The sequence below is a fragment of the Saccopteryx leptura genome, chromosome 5, assembly GCF_036850995.1.
Source record: "Saccopteryx leptura isolate mSacLep1 chromosome 5, mSacLep1_pri_phased_curated, whole genome shotgun sequence".
Classification (NCBI taxonomy): domain Eukaryota; kingdom Metazoa; phylum Chordata; class Mammalia; order Chiroptera; family Emballonuridae; genus Saccopteryx; species Saccopteryx leptura.
This window is the reverse complement of record NC_089507.1, coordinates 9,758,478-9,778,243: the sequence shown is the minus strand read 5'-3', so window position 1 is coordinate 9,778,243 and position 19,766 is coordinate 9,758,478. Positions and strand designations below refer to the sequence as shown.

The following is a 19,766-nucleotide window of genomic DNA, read 5'->3' as shown; positions in this document are numbered from 1 at the left end:
ATAGCTATGATACTGTATCATTTAAAAAACACTTCCTGGAATTTATTTTTTAGTTTTTTTAAATTTTTATTTATTGACTTCAGTGAGAGAGGAAGGGAGGGAGAGAGAGAAAGGAAGAAAGAGAAACAGACAAGAACATCGATCTGCTCCTGTATGTGCCCTGACCAGGGAATCAAACCGGCAACCTCTGCGCTTCAGGACAATGCTCTAACCAACTGAGCTACCTGGCTAGGGCTCTGGAATTTTTTCTTTTCCAAATATTTTCAGGTCAGGGTTAGTTGAGTCCCGTGATTCAGATTTCCCCGCTAGGGAGGGCCCTGAGGGGCAACTGGATTTGAAAATACCCTTACTTAGATTGTTAATAACTTGCAATAGTTTGAATTAACTCATAGTAAACAACTTTTCCTATCAGTAAGCTGGTTATCTAATTTTCAGTACCTCCCCCAGGGAAAACTAATGTTAACTGGAAAAATTACTCATACTGATGTTTGTTTTTTAAATGCGTTTTAGCATGTTTTCTTCATTGTGGGTTTCATTGTGCAGTTTCACAAAGTGTCTTATAAAATAGCACAGCTCCAGTGACAAGACCCAGCTGATGAGAAACTACAAATCCCTGAGCTTGCCCATTTCCAGTTGCTCCTTTTGCTCCCTAACACGTTCAGTTCCTGGACACAGCTTCTCTCTTTCCCTGTTGCCATTCAAAAAAGATAGGCACAGCCTTTGGTACACGATGTTTGCCCTCAAGACAGAGAAAATGAGATAAATCCATTCCTACAACGGAATGCCTAAAGAAATAAAAATTTAGGTGTTTTTCCCTTCTGGCTCCTGTTGAGTTAAAGGCATGGGCAATAAGCCAATAAACGCAGCTAGACAGCAAGTGGTTGCTGACACACAAAAATAATAAAACCCTACTTCCTTCTTGATAATCAATAAATAGGGATAGGGTAGGTTTACACTATAAAAGATCAGAGAGTAACAGAATTTGAACTCTATGCAACCTTAGAAGCCATAACATTTTTGGTACCTTTTGATATTCAAAATGATTCTCATGATTTGAGCAGAGAATTTATTTTTGGTGGATTAAGGTTCAGTTTTGGCCAAGTAATATGCCAAACAGAGTTTTATGGAGATTGGTCAGAGGCATGTTTACAAATGTAATCCGGGGAACTGTTTTTTAGAAGGAGGATGAGGATGTTCCAAAGGCAATCAGTTCCTCCTTTCAGGGGAGGACTGAGGGTAATGACTGCGCCCCAGCTGCGGGGCTCAGTCCATCTTGGCCCCTTAGTGCCACTCTGCCCTGCGGTCAGACTGTCAGGGGGCCGGCTGTCCTTAGCATGCTGCAGAGAAAACAGCCACTCTGTTCTTAACTTGCTGCGATTTTGCAACCAGTTACTAACTAGTGTCAACAAATCCTCAGGGTGTTTTCAGGAATGAACACGAACTCGATTTTGGTCTTTGCAGGTCCTTTACATCTGGTTCTAGGAGAGTTTAGGTCTAGGAGAGTTTGTAGATAGCTAATGTTCGAGGCGGAATTAGCCTTCCTTTTCCTATCAAGAGGGTTTCCTTGACCCGTGAGTTCTGAGGTTGGCATATGGGAAACGGACTTGCCACGGTCCCCTCCAATGGAGCGCCCAGCAACCACGTGGGAAGTGGTGGCAAAGGTCCCCGATCCTTCCAGGACCATCTTCACTTCCGCGACACCTGTGGCAGGTGGGCTGACCCTGCGCTTGGTGCCGAATCAACGGCCACAGCTGCAAAGGACGACCCGCCCCAAGCACAGCAGACACCCAGGTGATGGAGCAAAGGCACAGCGGCGGCCAAGAGCCGTATCCTAACCCTAACCCGAAGGGCAGTCGGGTGTGTCCCGGGCGCGTGCAAAGCACACAACACCCCGCTACTTGCGCTGAGTCCCGGGGGCCGTCGCTCCCTCCGCGCCCCCACCTGTTGGACAGCGTCCCTGAGTTCCTTTTTGCCCAAGTACTTTGGAAACAAACGGTCAACGGAAACCCAGAGGCCGGGGAATGTGACGGCTGACCATAACTATGCAGCAGGGATGGATCCCAAACAGCGGACACACGGGGCCGGGCCTGGCGGGGGTCGGGGGAGTGGAGCCCGGCCCTCGCCGCCGTGGTCACACGGCCGGTGCCAAGACCCGGCGGGCGGCGCCGACGCACTCCGGGCACCGAGCCTGCAAAAGGGGCCCCGAGCGCGCCGCCGGACACCCCGCAGACGGCGGGCAGCGCGCGCAGCGGCCGCCGCCCCGCGGCTCCTTTGCCGACCCTCCGGCCGCCGCCGCGCCCGAGCCGCTCCCGCCGGGCCCCGGCCCCGAGCCCCGGAGGCGCCCGCTGTCCCCGGCCGCGCGGCCCGGCGGCATGGAGCCCGGCGCGGCGCCCCAGCCGGCGGAGCCCGCGCGCCACGGCGAGGTCCGGAAGAAAATGGCGGCGGCCGTGGCGGCGGCGGCGGCCTCGCACGCACCGCTGACGCCAAAGGCGCGCGCCGGCAGACGGCCCGCGGATGGCGGCGGCGGCGGCGGCCCGGGCTCCGGCGAGGGGCGGGGCGAGGCGGGGCGGGGGCCGGCCGGAGGCGGAGGCCCGGCGGGCGGCTGGAGGGAGGCGGCGGGGTTAGTTCGCTCTCGGAACATGGCGGGCGTCGGCGACTCGGCCGCCCCGGGGGAAGGCGGCCGTGGCGGCGCGGACGGCCCGGAGCGGGCAGGCCGCGGGCAGGCGGAGCAGCCGGGCGGCGCCGGGCACGGACCCCCGCCGGCGCCTCAGCACACGGAGACGCTGGGCTTCTACGAGAGCGACCGGCGGCGGGAGCGGCGCCGCAGCCGCGCAGGTGAGGCGGCGGGCGGCGGGCGGGCGGCGCTAGGCCGCGGGGCCGGGGACTCCGGGCTGCGACCCCCGCCGCCCCGCGGGCCGCCCGGGCTGTGGGTGCGCGGGGTCGCCGCCCCCCGACGCCGCCGCGCCGCTGACAGCTCCGGGGCGGGGCCCGCGCGGCGCCGAGCCCCCGCAGGTGTGTCCGGAGCGGGGGCTGCGGCCGGGGAGTCGGCGCAGGGTCGCCCCACCGCCCTCCCGAGGTCCTTAGAAAGGAGCCCCGGGCTCCCGCACGCCCTGGGGCCGTCGGCGAGCATCCCGGGGCTCGGGGAGCTCAGATCTGACAAGCTCCGGGCTGATGTAATGATCACGCCAAGGTGACTTCTGCTGTGTATTTTCAGCGAACTTGAGCCATAGGGACCTGTTAACTTGCCCTGCACAGTGCTTCCCGCAGCCGCCCCTAACAGGGTGGGAATGACCGTGGAGTTCAGGACTTTTGCACAGAAGTATTTAGCACTCCTCCAAATATAACCTGTGAACTTTTCCTAAACCGAAACTTATGCCACTAAAAAAAGAAAAAACCCAAGAAAAAAAAAATAATGGCTGCAGAAAGCCTACTTTCCATGATGAGTTTTAAGCATATTGTTCTATTTCTCTCAGCTATTGGAGTTTATTCTCTTCAAACCGTATTTTGACCTTACATTTGTACTTATATTGCTGTTGTGTATGAGCCTTAAAATGTAAAAACCAAGATTTTGAGATGTACGTTTCATCGAATGTAGAGGGATCACAACATGCTTTAGGTTTATGAACAGCGACCAAACCATTAAATTTCTCCCCCACTCCCCAAAATTGCTTATGGTGCACATAATAGCTTTATTAGCTGTTATTTTTCTCAGTGCATGCAAGTAAATGTTTAAGTCATAGGCTTATGCATTGATTGTGTGGAGTGTTGAAAGTGTAGTAGTGCTTAAATATCCAAAGGGCAGTCAAGGTCCTGATTGATTTGCTATTTTGCAGAAGTAAACATAGATTAGATTTTGAAGAGGTCCCCACATCTTTGGAAAATCAAGTATGGACTGTGCCGTCTTAACTGTTTGGTTTGGTTTAGTTGTCAAACATTTGCTCGCAAGTTTTGAATTGGCAGGGTCTCAGTAAGACAAGGTATTAAATCTCTCAGCTGTCTGTTGACTTACTTAGACTTCAATATTGAGAGCACTCTGATGCATTTAGAAGCAAATGTAGCTAGAAATCACTATAATATCTTTAAACTATTTCTGAGTTTTGGGAAAGCCAACATTATAAAAGCTTTTTTATTCTTTCTTTCTTTTTTTTTTTTTTTTTGTATACACAGAAAATGAAGTTGTCAGGAGCCTTCTGATGAGCCCAATTGTTGGGTTTTTGGGGTAGCCTCTAACACCCTTTCCCTGACCCTTCCTGATTGGGTCTGGATACGAGGTGCCATGGACTTCCATAGACTTCATCACCCCACAAACCCCTTCTTCATCCACATAGGATACTGAGCAGGGTTTACTTAACATGTGTGAAGCTGGGCTTTTACCTCATAGTTGCAAGAAGTCATTTTCAGGGAGACAAATCCAGCCCTAGTTGTTCGGGTATTCCTCACTGTTTCCCAAATTCCATGAGTTGTTTGTGAGGAGAGATGCCAGTGACAACACTTGGCGATCGGTCTTAGGTGAGAATCCCAGGAATTTTTCAGCTGGAGTCACCAGTCAGTGGTGTTCCGTCAGGGCCACCGCGAGGGCCCCCTTATTCTTCCCTGCAGTGTCTGTCTGTCTGTCTATGTTGTGATTGTCACACAGCTCTTGCCGCTGTCTGTGACCAGCCTCGAACTCGGATGCCGCATTGGTCAGAAGCGTCCAGACCAATCCTGGAGACAGGATTTTTTCAGCCATTTTTAAATGCCCAGGCTGCTGCGTGGCTTCGGTGTTTGTCCTGACCCTCCAGCCCAGCTCCTTCCCACTGCTCTGTAACCTTTCCTTCCTCTTCTGTCCGGAGTTTAGACAACGGCCCTAGGGGCTGGCCTGGGGTGCTCAGAGAGCCTGTGAGTGGGACCACATAGCATCATGTGAGAAGCATTTCTCCCGGAATCCACCGTCTTCCAACTGAGAAGCTCGCACTTAAGATGTTACTGGTCCATTTTTTATGTATTCTGGTGCTGCCTCTGATAGTCCATCTCCCCAAATTAGAGCAGCCTTTGTCTTTTCTTTGGTGTCTTGGTAGCCTAACCAAAGTCCCTTTTAGCCTTTCTCCCAAGGAATTCAGGGCTCTTATAAATAAGACATTTGTTGGCCTATCCTAAGAGCCTAGGATTCCATAAATGAATATACAGAGTAGGTGCTGCCTTTGTCACTTACGCATTTAGAAGATACACGTTAATACTAGTTAGTGTATACACAGCTGTATTGGCCGTTCACATATACCCACATTAGCTTTCTTTTTGTTCCTCTTTTCAAACTCTTCTAATCACTGGGTTCTCTGAACTTCCTTTTCGACTTATATGTTGCCTGGTATTGGACTGAAACTTTTCTCAGGCACTAATACTTGTATATTAACATAGCTAAAAGTTGATATCCCATTTCTCATTCCTCTTTCCATTCTGTCTCTCTCTCAGAGTGGTCATTGTGTATTCCAGTGTGGCCTCATGTGGTCACCAATCTTGGACTCAGGGTATAGTGGTCGTCGGAAACTGCAGATTCATCTCATCTGTCTTTTTACCTACTCTTAAAAATACTCCAAATTTCTATTGTCCTTTTTGACCTAAGACCAAAGAATAAGTACATCTTACCATGTTTTTGTGCTTGTTCCCCGCTTGACTCATCTGTAAAAGTTCTAACTGGGAGAGTTTCTTTATAGCCATATTCCCACTTAGAAATCTAGATCTAGCAAGTCAGCCTTGGACTGAGAATTAGGCAATCTGTTTTTGGCTCAGTATGGTTGTTGAATTGTTTTGTAGACTCTACGCTTGCCTAACGCATTTGCCTGTTTCATAACTTCACTACTAAACAGTATCTAAAGTATATAAGTTGGCTGCAGTGACCGTGGGACTTAGCAGTGGAAGACTTGGTGTAGAAAAAGTAAATATAACATGTATTGGTGAGGACGAAACAATACCTATATAGTGCAGGCGTTGCAGTATGCATAGGGATGGGTACTGCTTATAAAACTAGAGCCCGAAGTAAGGGGTAAGGTATGAGAGGACAGAATGGTTTCTAATCATAAAAGAACTGGGGGGCCCATTCTGTCCCTTCTTTTAAATGGTGACTCTTCACTTCTGCAGCTTATGCTTGTTGTCCGTCTGTTTAGCTTCACTTTTCTGCCCTTACTCATTCTAGACCTCTTCCTTCACCTTCATAAGAATGAGAAGAGGCAGGATGAAAGAACAAACCCCAGAAAGGCCAACTGATCCCCTTTTCAGGAACTCCCACAAAAATTTCGAGTGGGACAGAGGCTTTTACTGTTTATATTCCCTATGTCTTATATCTTGTGTAATTGAAAACTGAAGTTCTTCTTACAAATAACATATTTTTATTAAAATGTTTTTAGTTAACCTGGTGCTCCTCCTCCAGAGAATATCTTACATAGTATCACTGTGGCCCCAGAATTATCCTAACCGATGATCTAAGGCTGTGATTCTGAAATTACGCTCTAGAATGAATACGTGATTTCTCATTTACAAAGGAAAAATAAGAGGAACTGTAAAACTGGCTAGGAAATGACTTGGGGGGGGGGGGCACAGCCCTACACAAATAAAGTAAAACTACTGCTCTGCTTTTAAAACTCGCACTTGCTTCACTGAGGTAATACATGTAAACAAGCAAGCAGCGAGAAGTTAATCATTTTGGTCTTTGATCAGTTCGATATCTTGGCCTTTTAAAATATTTAACTTCAGTCCTAGCAGCTCATTTGGGGCCCAGTTTGAGAAAGTTTGCATAAAAGAGGCCTTTGGAAAGACTATATGGCATTGATTGTTAGAATAATGATATTACATATTTATGAAGAGTCTATCTGTTCTTTACTTCCCTAAATATAAATAGCTTGAGGGTCTGACTTCAGAAGGCAGAATTGCTGTTGTATTGTTTCCTGGTTAGTCTTATACAACAGTGTGCCTCTATATTGTGTAATAAACTCATATTTAATATTTTAGTGTATGCTTAGTGAAGTTTATTGAAGTTTTACATTAGTTAAGACAATGGAGGTTTGCATGTTTTATACTATTTTCCTAACAGTTAACCAATATTACTTTCCAATTTTTTTATAGTGCTATTTTGAGAAAAGTATATTTAGACATACTACTGAACATATAAATATGTTTGTGATTAGTCATTACTTTAATTAATAGTTTTCTGTCCTGGTTTCTTATTTCTAAAACATGTAATTGCAGTAGATACCTAACTAAACATAATAGTTCTTTTAGGGATGAGGAAGAAGCAATTTTTACTATACTTATCAATTTCAGATATTGAATCACAGCATTTCTGTGGTAGGAGGTGAATATTGATTAAAAATACCCTAGGTGATTGATTTGGATTTATGATTGGTATTATTTATGTTAAGTATTTATGGTTGATAAAACTTGTTTTTTCCAATGTAGAAGCACTTGTTTATATTAAGTAGTAAAATACTTGTATTTTTAAAACTTTTTCTTATTTATTGATTTTTAGAGAGAGAGAAAGGGTGAGGGAGAGAGAGAGACATCGGTTTGTTATTCCACCCATTCATGCTGTCATTGATTGATTCTTTTTTTTTTTTCCTTCTTTTCTACGTGAGAGGAGAGGAGATAGACACACTCCCGCATGCTCCCCAACCAGGATCCACCCAGCAACCCCCATCTGGGCCTGACACCCTGCCCATCGGGGCCATGCTCGCAACCGATCTATTTTTAGCACCTGAGGTAGAGGCTCCACAGAGCCATCGTCAGTATTGAGGACCGATCGCTCAAAGCAAGGGAGCCATGGCTGCAGGAGGCAAATAGAGAGAGAGAGAGAGAGAGAGAGAGAGAGAGAGAGAGAGAAAACTGGAAAAGGGAGGGGTGGAGAAGCAGATGGTTGCTTCTCCTGTGTGCCCTGACCGGGAATCGAACCCAGGACATCCACACATGGGGCTGATGCTCTACCACTGAGCCATCCGGCCAGGGTCATTGGTTGATTCTTGTATGTGCTCTGACTGGGGTTTGAACCCATAACCTCATGATATCAGAATGAGGCTCTAATCAACTGAGCTACCCAACCAGAGCAATATTTGTACTTTTAAAAGACTTTTAGTGAATGATATTTCTGCTTGGTAAGAATTGAATAAATGACTAAAATTGGTTGGCGTCTAAAAAGTTAAGTCAGTGCTAGGGAAATAAACATATTCTTTTCTTTTGGAAAAGAATTGCTCTTAAAATATAAAGATATTTTTGTCATAACAGATGTGAGTGACTGTTTAGCTCAGAAGAAAGAAAATACCACCACAGTTAGGAGAAAGTGAGGTACCCTTAGCTAGCAGGGTTTTTGAAGAGCGGTGCCCGCAGGGTAAAGAGCAGTGCCTTCCTGAATAATTAGGCAACCACACAGTATCAAAGGACAAGCAAGTTCAGGTAAGTCTGTAGAAAGTTAAAAACAATGTTTAAAGAAACAAAAACACTGAGACAGAGCTACAGTTTGAAACAGAAGGTTAAGTTGCATCCTGCAAAACATGTCCATGGCCAGGGAAAGGTGGGAGTGGACCTGACCCAGCAGCAGGCCCGGCTGACTCAGTGGCTCAGGACTCAGGGCTGCAGGCGCCCCTTCATCCGAGGAGTAGTCACAGACTTTCTGATGGGTGGAAGCCAGAGCCATGCTAGCCTGTCTTCTCGTCAGATTGTCAGATGAGAGCTGATAATTATGGTATAGGGCAGACAGGATGCAGGGCTTGGAGTTCAAAGATCTAGGTTCTATTCCCTGTCGTTCCCTTAACTTTTAGTGACTTCGGACCAGTCTTGTGAGCCGCAGTTTCTTCATTTGTAAAACGTGAACACCATTATCTGCTCTCTTCAGCTCCCAGAATTGTGAGAATTTTATGAAGTAGTATGTACAAGACCTCAAACTGTTGCCATAAAGAGGGAGGATCCTAATCCCTTAAATAGGGCTAGTTCTCCAGGAGCAGGGGAGAAGGAAGTAACATAAAGCTTTTCAGGAAGAGAAAGCTTTTGAAATAGTTCACCCTGTGAAACGTGGTTCTTTTGTTAGTATTGCTTTAATTGTCCGGTAAAACCCTTCCCTAGCCCATTAGGGTGGTGCTAGTTGTGCACAAACACACGCCTAGATTCAGAACCCACTGGGGACTGGATATCGGGAAGGTTCAGATGCAGGGCACCTGCTTTCAGAAAGATCTGGGCTGGAAGGAAGCTGACAAGTTAACTGCACCTTTTCAGAAGCAAACCCGGGGCTGCGGGAGCAAAGAAGAGGGAGGGTGGAGGAGGTCCGGCTCTCCAGAGAGCACTGGCTGTTTACAGAAGCCCTTGAGACTGCGACAGTCACAGAAATCGAGTGCCCAGAGCACACGCTGTGGGGATAGACTGCTTGACTGAGTTCTGGCTCTGCCACTTGCTTCCTGCTGAAGCCGGAGGCCTCGTGACCCTTCTGTGCCTTGCTTTTATCATTCGCTTTTTAAGCGCTTACTTTAAAATTCCCCATTGTGGAATGTAAATTGGTGTTTATAACTAAAACTCTTGCATTTCTAGAGGTGGAATCCTGACACAATATTGTTTTTTACTTATAGTTAAAATACTTTCATAGGTTTATATTGTAAAACTGTTTCACAGAAAAGTAATTACATAGGTTATATAGTTTGTGAAACATACTTACTTGTCAGATTACCTTTGTCCGTGAAAACAGGATTGCAGAAGTAGCATCAATCAATAACATTAGGTAACTGCCAGCTAGAACTGGTTAATGTACAGATCTTGTGAAATTAATAGGAAGTCGTTCAAGACATTGTGACATGCTTTGTGATTTTCACATACTTTCCTGTGTGTCCCGTCAGTCCTTCAGCCATCCTACGTTGAAGGCAAGCAGGTAGCAGGTGTTACAAAACAGCCCTAAGCCTCCGTTCCTCCTCTGTGGAGTGGAGACTGTGACTTGAGCAGGGTCACAGGACTAGTGTGTGGCAGGCTGGCCCAGGACTCCTTCCTCTAGTTTCTGACCCGTGCTTTTTCCTGTGGATCATGACCAAACTCATCGTGCTGAGAGCTCAGGCATGTGCCGTCATCAAGGGGAACGCCATTGTGGAGTATAGCTTTTTCAATCTTGGAGTGGAATTTGGTTTTTTAGATTTAAAATTGTGCCATAACCTTTTTTCTGTATCTCCTCAACATGGTGACATACTAGCAGGCTGCCCAGCTTCCCTCCCTACACTACAGTGGACAGTGCGAGTCCACAGTGGAGGTCCGCGCACCTCTTGGGCGACCCTTGGCAGTCACCTAGATGCACACGGAGTAGCAGGCCCTCCTGGTCGCTCCTGTGTGCAGTGAGGCGCCGGGAGCCTCTCGCTCTGCGCCTGCTGCCTGCCTGCCTGCCTGCGCCCCGGGCTCCGCACAGCTGTCTTTGTGGTGGGCTCTTTCCCGAGGATCTGCTCTTCCCTGCCTTTACCTCTGCTGATTTCTGGTTCTGGTTCTGTTCTCTGCCACACATCTCCCACCCTCCTTCCTCGTCTCTGACCCGTGTATTATTTTAGCAAGCATTTGCTGAGCACCTATTATGTGCGGTGCCCCGAGGATGCCAAAGTAAAGGAGAACACGGGACCAGGAAAGGGGCGTGGTGGGGCGCAGGGGAGCACAGGCAGGGTGGTGCTGTGGGAACTGGGTGGGCCCCCCTTGGGCCCTGGGGCATGTCCCCAGAGCAGGCCGCGTCTGTGCTTGCTCGCTTGGAGAAAGCAGGCAGCGGATTCTCGGGCCAGTGAACAGTGAGCCAACTGACATGTTCACGAGAAATGAAAAGTAGGGTAACTGGAGATCTGTGACCTAGAGGTCCAGGGCAGGCCCGGTGAGGCACGCCTGGAAAGGTAGCCAGTGGCCGAGCTGTAAGGGATCCGGTGTCCTCGCTGCTGAGGTGTGGGGCCCGCCCCGAGGTAACGAGGTAACGAAGGCTGCCTACTACAGCCGGTGACCCTGGCGTGTGCTCGCCCGGAGGCCAGGCCAAGTGGGGCTGACAGGAGGCAGACTGGAAGGAGGGTGTGGGTCAGGACTCTTCTGCAGCAGCTGGACAGGGTGGGGGCCAAACGAGGCTGGAGTGTGGAAAGGAGGGGGAGACGTTCAGTGTTTCAGAGCAAGAATCAGCAGAGCTGGGTGGGAGGAGAGAGGTACCATCAGAATCTGCTCTGAGCTTCTAGCACAGAACTGCCTGCTGCCGCCCTGAGCTACAGCCGGGCAGCAGGCGAGGGGCCGGGGATCCTGAGTTTGGTTCTGCAGGTTAAAGGTGTCTGGGGTTTCCAGGTGGAGTTGCCCAGGAGGCAGTTGGCAACATGGGTCCAGGCTCAGGAGTCAGAGCTAAAGATACGGTGACTTTGTTTTGATGATGGTTAAACTGTCCAAGGCGAGTATGTATAGGAAAAAAAGAAAAAGAGAAGGTAACAGGACGCATCAGGGAACACCAGCCTCCGGCCTCCAGGGATGACCAGCGTTTTACTGGAACTCGGGTTTGTTGGTGTGAGTGGGCCAGCAGCCATTTAACAGTGAGGTGGAGGGGACACCCAAGAGCCACGGGACAGGCAGGGCCCCTGGAGAGAGGATGCCCAGTGGAGGGCTGGCAGGGAGCGGCGGGGAGGCTGCGGGCGGTGGCTGCTCAGATTCCAGGGGCGGGACGCAGAGCTCAGTGGCATCAGCGACAGTTCTTGTAAGTGCAGTGTGTCCTGTGGCTTCTCAGTGTTTACACGAAGCAACTGGTATTGATATCTATCAGCCACTCCAGACGTGCTTTTCTTTCTAATTGGAAATCTGACTGAACGGAGAAGGAGTTTAATTTTTACCAGTTTTGGCTGTTCTCACTTGCAGCTCAGAGGGCTCTCTTTTCTCTCCTTCAAGCAGCAGATCGTGTTCAGGCTTTGGCCAGCCTACAACGTATTAGTTCCTAACCAAAAGTTTGACTCTACATTGCCTCGGTTACACTAAGGCCTTTTAACCGAAAATCTGTTTGTACCTTCAATAGAGTTCACATCTCGTGTGCATGGCTTCACCTGCCAGGGTACTGATTTGGCACGCCCCTGCGCTGGGCTGGAGCACGCAGACATCTGTTTCTCCATCGGTTTCAATCCCCAGACAGCTCTCATGGGGTCACTGACTCTGGGCAGATTACAAATCCAGTATTTAAAGAAATGTGTGTGTGTAATTTTTTTTTGTTTGTTTTTGTTTTTTTGGTATAACATCTAAACAGAAGCCACTTGACTTGATGCTCAGAGAACTAGCTGGAGGAAGTAAGATGTGTGAGGCCCATTGACAGATGGTGAGGCTGCCGCTCAGTCTTCCTAAGGGCTTTTCAAGGGTACTTTTGACTGTGTCATCTTTTCCCCATGCCTGCACACCTTAGCACTCACATAAGATGCAGATTGTTCTGAGCTAAAGACAACTGAGACCCTGTGGACTCAATAGAAACTTCTACCTCCCCCCAACCCCCAACTATCTAGGAGAGTTTAAATTAGGGCCCCAGCCCGTGGTAAGTGTTACCATCAGAAGTAACCTTTTCCCTGTCTACATGCCAGGGCAAACTCAGAGTTCCTGAACACTTGCAGCTCTGACACCTCCAGTGCCTGACACGAGCCCTAGTTTAGAATGTCAGCTACACCCTGCATTCCCGTCTGTCTCCAAACCTCTCCGGTGTGTGTGCAGGGCCCCCACACATAGGAATATAATTGAATTTGGCCACTTTTTCCTAACAGGGTAAAGTTTCTTCCTCCCCCACACCAATCAGCATCGTGGTTGTAAGCGTTCACCTAAGGAATTAGCAGTCTTTAGATGCTTTTACAGGATCTCTGAGGCTGAACAAGTTACATGGGTATCTGTGTAGTTTACTCAGGGTAGTTCTTGGGCTGAAGCAATGCCTGGTAGTTGACTTGACTTCCTTTAAAAAATCAAGTATATACATATATCTATGTATATGCCTCCATTTTATATATATTCAATGTATACTCTTTTTACCTGCCTTCATAGTCCTGTGTAACCTGTAAGACCCATGACTGGGCTCTTGCAAAACCCTTTTCTGACTCCCTGGCACCAAGTGCTTGTCTTTCCGTTTTTCTGTGACAGTGGGATTTTTAATTTATACCACACAGAGCAGCAGTTTTCCCAACAGTCAATGCTAATGGTTTATGTGCAGTTTCTTTGGGCACAGAATTATAGATTCCTTTGTTTTATTCCCTCATTGTTTTGTATATGTATTACTACGTATGGCCCCAGCTAGCATGTAAGTTCCTTGATAAATACTGTTCTTTTGTTTTGTGTCATTTTCTTTCCTTGTAGAGCTTTCATTGTTGAGGTTCCTCAGTGCTGAACTAACGAGAGGGTACTTCCTTGAACATAATGAGGCCAAGTATACAGAAAGAAGAGAAAGAGTGTACACTTGTATGCGAATACCAAGAGAATTGGAAAAGGTACCTTTTTTCTATTACCAGACATCATTCTGAAAGTTATGTCAATGTGTTAATCATACAAAAAAAAAAAAAGTAGTGAACAGCTTGAGTTGACTTTTTAAATTATTGAAAATGATGTAATCATAAGTGATTAAATATATTCGGGGAGTAGAAATTCCCATACAGGAAGAGGCTTTAAAGAGTATTTTTTAGAGGAATAGCCAATTATTCTTGACTTTGCTTCTTATTACACTTACCTTGTTTTCATTTCTGTCTCACCCAAATAGCTTTTCCCAAGGAATTAGTCTCCATTCACCCCTTTAGTTCTGTTCAGTTGTTTTACTAGAAGCAATTCTTTATTCCAAGCATGATAAATTTTTAATTTCAGCTTTTTTTAAAGTTTCAGTTTCTCAGTGAGCCCTCATACTTAAAAACGCAAACGACAGCCTCTTCAAGAGAAAGATGATTGCTTTCACATTCGTCACAGAAAAGATCTCACAGGGTCAGCGCAGTGGCAGCAGCACTGAGTCCTCACACACCGTGCCCCTCACTTGTGTGTCAAGTCTGCTAGGACCAGTCACCTGTCAGGAAGGCCACTCTTTCCTCCGCATGGCTGGCGTTGGCGACTCTGAGCACTTGCTCAAAGGAAAGAATTAAGAAATAATTTGGCTTTAACTATATTAAAACATGTTTGCATAGTTTTATAGTAACATAAAACTTACAGTATTTCGGTCACTTCCTTAGAATCATACCTTCCGTTAGAGTGTCTTGTCAGAGAAGAGTGTCGTTGATTTGCTTTATCGTGGATTATAAGGGCGGGAGGCGGGACGGACCCTGAGAAGTCAGGCTCAGCTGGTTTGGCTGATGTTCTGTTATTTCTGACAGTCCGTCAGTTTGGGAGAAGGACCAGGGTCAGATGCAGAGTGATTACTTGAGACCTGTTGCTTCACCTAGGTTCTCGGTGGCGCGGCGCTAGCGGGAGTCTCAGGGGCTCTGCCTCGGGGTGAGGCGCAGAGCGCGGGGAGCGCCAGCCTGGGTCCAGGAGGCCGGGCACTGAGCGTGCTCAGCTGTTCCTGCCTGTGTTCTTCGGGAGCTGTAGGGGTCAGAGCAGGGACCAAGGGACTGGGATATTGGGGGGGGAGGGGGTGCGTGGGGCGCTCTGCAGCCCCTCCCCCAGGCGGCACCTTATTTTGTATATTGGAGTTTAAGATTTTGTTGGATCAGGACAGTAGTGTTTCTTCTGCTTGCAAAAAGAAATAAAAAATTAAACTAGTTTTTGTATCTTTCTTAAGACATTTTGAACTTGCTTTTCAAAGCTCACGTTCTCTCTGCGGTAGTGAGCTGTGAGACGACGTGTGAGGCGTACTACTGAGGCAGCCGGAGGGAGGGTCGCCGGGGCCTGTGTTCTTGTACAGGGCAGCGCGGGCCAGCCCCATCAGTGTTAGCCCTGGTCTCCACAGGGAGCGGCTTCCGTCCCCCGCTGTGAGCGACTCTGGACTTCTGTTTTTCCCCCGGGGAGGACACAGGGATTTGCCTGAAACCCACAGCCGAACCGTGGACACATCCGGGGACTGCTTCAAAGCCAGAGGTGTCTGTCCGTCTGACCCTTTCTATCACCCCTCCTGTGACAAAAATAATGAGCAGTGGCAGCATCCTTTTATAATTCTGCCCCTTCTTCAGAGGCAGGTTCAATACACAGGTCCTTTTCTCTTCTTTATTAGCAACATTGAACTAACAAGTTTCTGAGTTTAGATTTCTCACAGACTCTTGTGAGCATTTCATGTTTGTTATTGTGAGTATTAAGGTGTCTTCTGGGAGAATGCCTACAGATCTTGATAATCAGTGTTTTTCAAACTGTGGTCCATTACAGGACCAATGATGAGGAAACCGTATAAGTTGTAATCAATTAAGTTTTTTTTTTTTTAAGAGAAGAATAGGAAAATATTGGAGTGCATTGCCCATACGAGGGATGTTTTCTCATGACACTTCATTCGCATTCGTGTGTGTGAAGTGAATACTGTCAGGAAAGTTGAATTGCCCCTGGACATGCACAGTTGTCATCATTTTCTAACCCTGTTTCTCCTGAAAGGGGGCTTTGGCTTTCGGCCTCGTGGGGAAAATTTGAATGAGCCTCTTAGCAGCACTGTGGAAGCTTGACTGCTAGAATACTCGAAAGAAAGTCATGTATTTCAATTTAGCGCTATTCTTACTTTGTAAGAGAGGGAAGCCTAGAGGAGAGGTGGATTTCTGTTCAGTTCCAGGCCGATGTGGCTCACCCCAGCACCAATCACCCTGATCCCCTGAGGCCTTGAACTTGTGTGAGTATTGTTTACTGTAGGCTTTCCTTACGGGGTGGGAGGCTATCTACACATTCATGTCAATCTGAATTACTTTTACTGGTTTCCTTGGTGTTTATGTTGTCTATTCTAATACATAATAACTTATTCATTTTTGTTCTTGTTTTCAGTAAATGTTATGACATTTTCACCTAACCTTTTGAAGGAGAGAAACTTGATAATTATAGAGCACTTTGCTTCTGTAAGGGTTGCAAATACTATAAAACATGTAATTAACGTTTATAAAGTTAAGAGAAAGGTCAGTTCAGTGTGTTTTATTGAACCTCTTTACCAGTGTAAAAAAATCCCAGATTTTTGTCAAAGGGCTAATTTTGTCATCTGTGTGAATCTAAAACTGCAGGAAATAGTTTTAAAAAAATGCTGATCACAGTCTTTTCTAAAATTATCTGATATATAAAATATATATAAATGTATATATAAATTTATATATAACTACACACACACACACACACACACACACACACACACACTAATTTAAAGGACCAGAGATCACTTACTCATTTCTTTTCCCTGTCTTTGTTTTGAATACTTTCTATGTCTCGGTACTTTTACAGTGTGGAAGTACAGAGATAAAGCTAAGACTTGCCAAGGTAATGGCCAGGTGATGAGAAAATGAGGTGGATGTTGTGTGTGTGTTGTAGGCGTGTGTGTGTGCGCGCACTGGGGAGTGCATGTGCTAGGAAGAGCGGGGTGGGGGGTTTGCTAGGTACATGTCAGAAGGACAGGTGCACTGGCAGGCCAGCTGGGTCCAGGCTGTTCTCAGTGGTTAGGCTCAGGGGTATGGCCTGGCTTTGGGAGGGACCTGTTAAAATAGGTTTCTTAGGAACACTTTTAGTTGTGCATATACAGAACACGTAACAGTTAGCTATGTATGTAACAGAATACCTACCAGTGCCTTAAACAAATGAGACTTTTGTAAAACAGATTCAGAGGAAAGAGATCTCAGCTGTTCCAGCAGATTACTGAAGCCAGCATGGACTCAGCCTTTTCTCTCTCTCTAGTTTGCCATCGTTGGCAAATTGGCTTTTGGTCCTCTTGCTTGTTACCTTTTAATGAAAGAGGACAGCTGCCACCTCGGGCAGCACACCTGCATTAGAACCAGAAAGGAGGGAAGATGGACAGTGCCCCTTTCCGACTGTCCCTTCTGTAAAGGTTTAAATGCTTTCCCAGAATGCCCCATTATACTTCCTTCTGCTTATGTCTCTTTAGCCAAACGGAGTTACGCAGCTGTCCACAGCTGCACAGGGCCCGCGGTATTGTGCTTTTCCAACAGAAGGAGAAAGAGATTGAGAGGTAATTGGATTGGCCACCCCTCAGAGCTGAGCTTCTGAAAAATTAGTATAGTAATGTTCAACATGGATTAAAGATAAGATCTCAGGATCTGTCCGTGTGCATGATCTCTCCTCAAATTAACTATAAATAAAGTATTGATTCACCTCTGAGAAATTTATTCCTCATGTTAAATACATGTCTGATGTAGGTTGTAATTATTATGAAGCCGTTTATCAAAATTACTTCTTTTCTGTGGTTACATATATTTATGTAACCTTGCCCCTCATAAAAGTAAAAATGGTGAGAATACTTTTCTGACTTTTTCTACATTGTAATTCTATGTTTTTGCATTCCCTTATTTCAGTGTTACCATGCTTTTCCTGAATACATAAGTATTGTCGTAGGTATAGAATATTGTTATTTTCAGGCATCGACTATTGTTGTTATTGACACAGAAAGGCTACTGTCACAGAAGGGAATATTTGGGGTCAGGGTTCAACAGCGCTAGCTTCTCATCTCAGGTCCGCAGGTCATAGCGAGTGGCCTGACCAAGGCCTTGGACATGTCTGGCTTTGACCTCATCTGAGATGAGAAGGCTGGACAAGGGCATCTCAGGAGGGCGGATAGTCCGCAGATGAGTTGGCATGTGAGGAACAGGGGAAATGGGAGCAAAAGGAAAGATCCAGAAAGTGAAATGTTACATAATAGTGGGGTAACTCAGTTCTGCTTGTTTGAGGGTCAGAGAGGGAGGGTGACATCGAGGAAACATAATTCAAACCGTTCCTTTCAAAGTAAGGAGCTTCATCAGAATGTCATAGGAAGTCTTTTGCTGTCTCTCGCCATGAGGTGCCTGTAAAAGTGCAGTCATAGCCGTTGTGTCACCCTTAGTCCTGTCACTCAGTCCTGGGATTTCATTGTGAAACTGATCGAGGGCCAACTTGGACCCGTGGTGGTGGCAGTGATTTCTTGGGCATCCTGCTCAGTTTCTGATTTCTTGCAAACACGTTTGGGGCACCTGCCCTCTAAATTCTTCCTGTGATGTGGCCCTTGTCTGAGCCCCACCCTGACTGAGGTCCTGCGCTCAGCTGCTGAGAAGCAGGAAAGTGTGGGTCGCACAGCTCAGAACCTCTCGGCCGCCGAGGAGAGTGGGGACAGCAGCTTCCCTGTCCCTCGCAGCCGCCTCACCTTGCTCAGCTCTAGGGCCCAGGGCTAGCCCGCAGCAGCACTAGGAGCCTTCCCCTCCCCCCCCCCCCCCAAGCAGGCTGAGAGGTGCTGGGAGCAGCCAGGCAGGCATCCAGAGCCTCCTTGGCCCAGTGGAGGGCCTGCTACCTGCTGGGCAGAAATGACCATCAGAGTCCGAGGACAACCCAGCTAAGACTTGAGGCTCCTATCACTTTTGTGAATATATTTAAAAGACAATCTGTGAACCTAGCACTGTGGAGCTATGTTTATCTTTTTGATGAATCAGTAACTTATTGCTGTCACATTAGCTTTGGAAACAGTCTTAACCTCTTTTCTTCTCTCTTTCCATTTGCTGTATCAGCTCATTGTGACCCTCACTCAGACTAATTATTGTCCTTAACTTGTCTCTGCTTATTCTCAGTGTGCCATAATGCTGCTTACTGCTGATGGCCTAAATAGTCGGTTTGTGCCTATAATGGTAGCCTGCGGGCATTGCTAAGACCTCTGATCCTCTGTGTGGCTCAGATGTGCTGTGGGCCCCAAGAGGACAGCCAGCCTCGTGTCCATTCCAGCCAGCCACGCAGCAGGAGCTGCCTGGTCCTGCCTGGCCCTTGCAGCATGCCAAGTACTGGTCCCTGCCTCCAGGGTTATTGGGGGGCTCACATAAATTAATGTGGGTCACGTGCTTCCACAATAGCAATATTCAGACATGAGCTGGAATTCAGAGAAGCAAGAAAACCTCAAGGCCTCCCCATGTGTGTAGTGAAAGGGACCAGAATTTTGCCACCCCATAATGTTGGGATATTGATGTGAAGCTGGATATTAAGAAACAAAAGACTCAGAACCTTTGACCTCCTCCCTTTCCTGCCAAGGGGTTCAGATGGAAGGGCCTGCTTCAGGAAGGGAATTTTAGCATACTCACATTAGCATTAGGTAGGAAGGCTCCAGGCGGGCCTGACAGCTAGACGGCCCCCCACCCCGGCCATTGTTTCTGGGTTGTCTAATGAGAATTTGCCTGATATGTGTGTTCCACTCTTCCCCTGTAAAATGCCTGTTTCCTGTGAAACGTCCACCCCTTTGCCCCTTTGTCTGTCATGGCACAGAAGCCTGAACCGCTCAGCACAGGTTGGGTCTCATATCTTACAAAGCCCCAGCAGATACATTCGTAACCAATGCTGTGTGTTTTCTCCCCTGAATCTGCACCTGTTAGTTTGAATAGTAACCCAGCCAGAGGAACTTAGAGGTGGAAAGAAAAGTATGTTTTGAGCCCCACAATAGTCTTTCTGAGTATTAAAATCTTCAATTGATTTATTTACCTCTAAAAAATTTATTCTGTGTGTTAAATATACGTCAGGCATTAGTTGTATTGATTGCCTAGCCTTTTATCAAAATGACCTTGTTTTCCATGGTTACGTTTGTTTTTGTAATCTTGCCTATCATAAAAGTACCGGACTCGTAGTAATCCCTTTGTTCATCATCTCTTAGAGTGTGTAGACCTCTTGGGGACATGAGTTTTTGAATGCAGGTCAATAATTTT

The 19,766-nt window shown here is 47.1% G+C and overlaps 1 protein-coding gene across 1 annotated transcript in view; it reads left to right on the top strand.

Annotated features, from left to right (window-relative positions):
- Nucleotides 1-509: 509 nt before the first annotated feature.
- TAPT1 (transmembrane anterior posterior transformation 1) overlaps nucleotides 510-19,766 on the top strand; it is a 64,409-nt gene continuing 45,152 nt past the window's right edge. Inside the window, exons 1-2 of the mRNA XM_066384495.1 lie at nucleotides 510-2,835; nucleotides 13,309-13,439. Of these exons, the coding sequence (XP_066240592.1) occupies nucleotides 2,043-2,835; nucleotides 13,309-13,439 (924 nt within the window). The 5' untranslated portion in view covers nucleotides 510-2,042. The remainder of the gene's footprint in view (nucleotides 2,836-13,308; nucleotides 13,440-19,766) is intronic.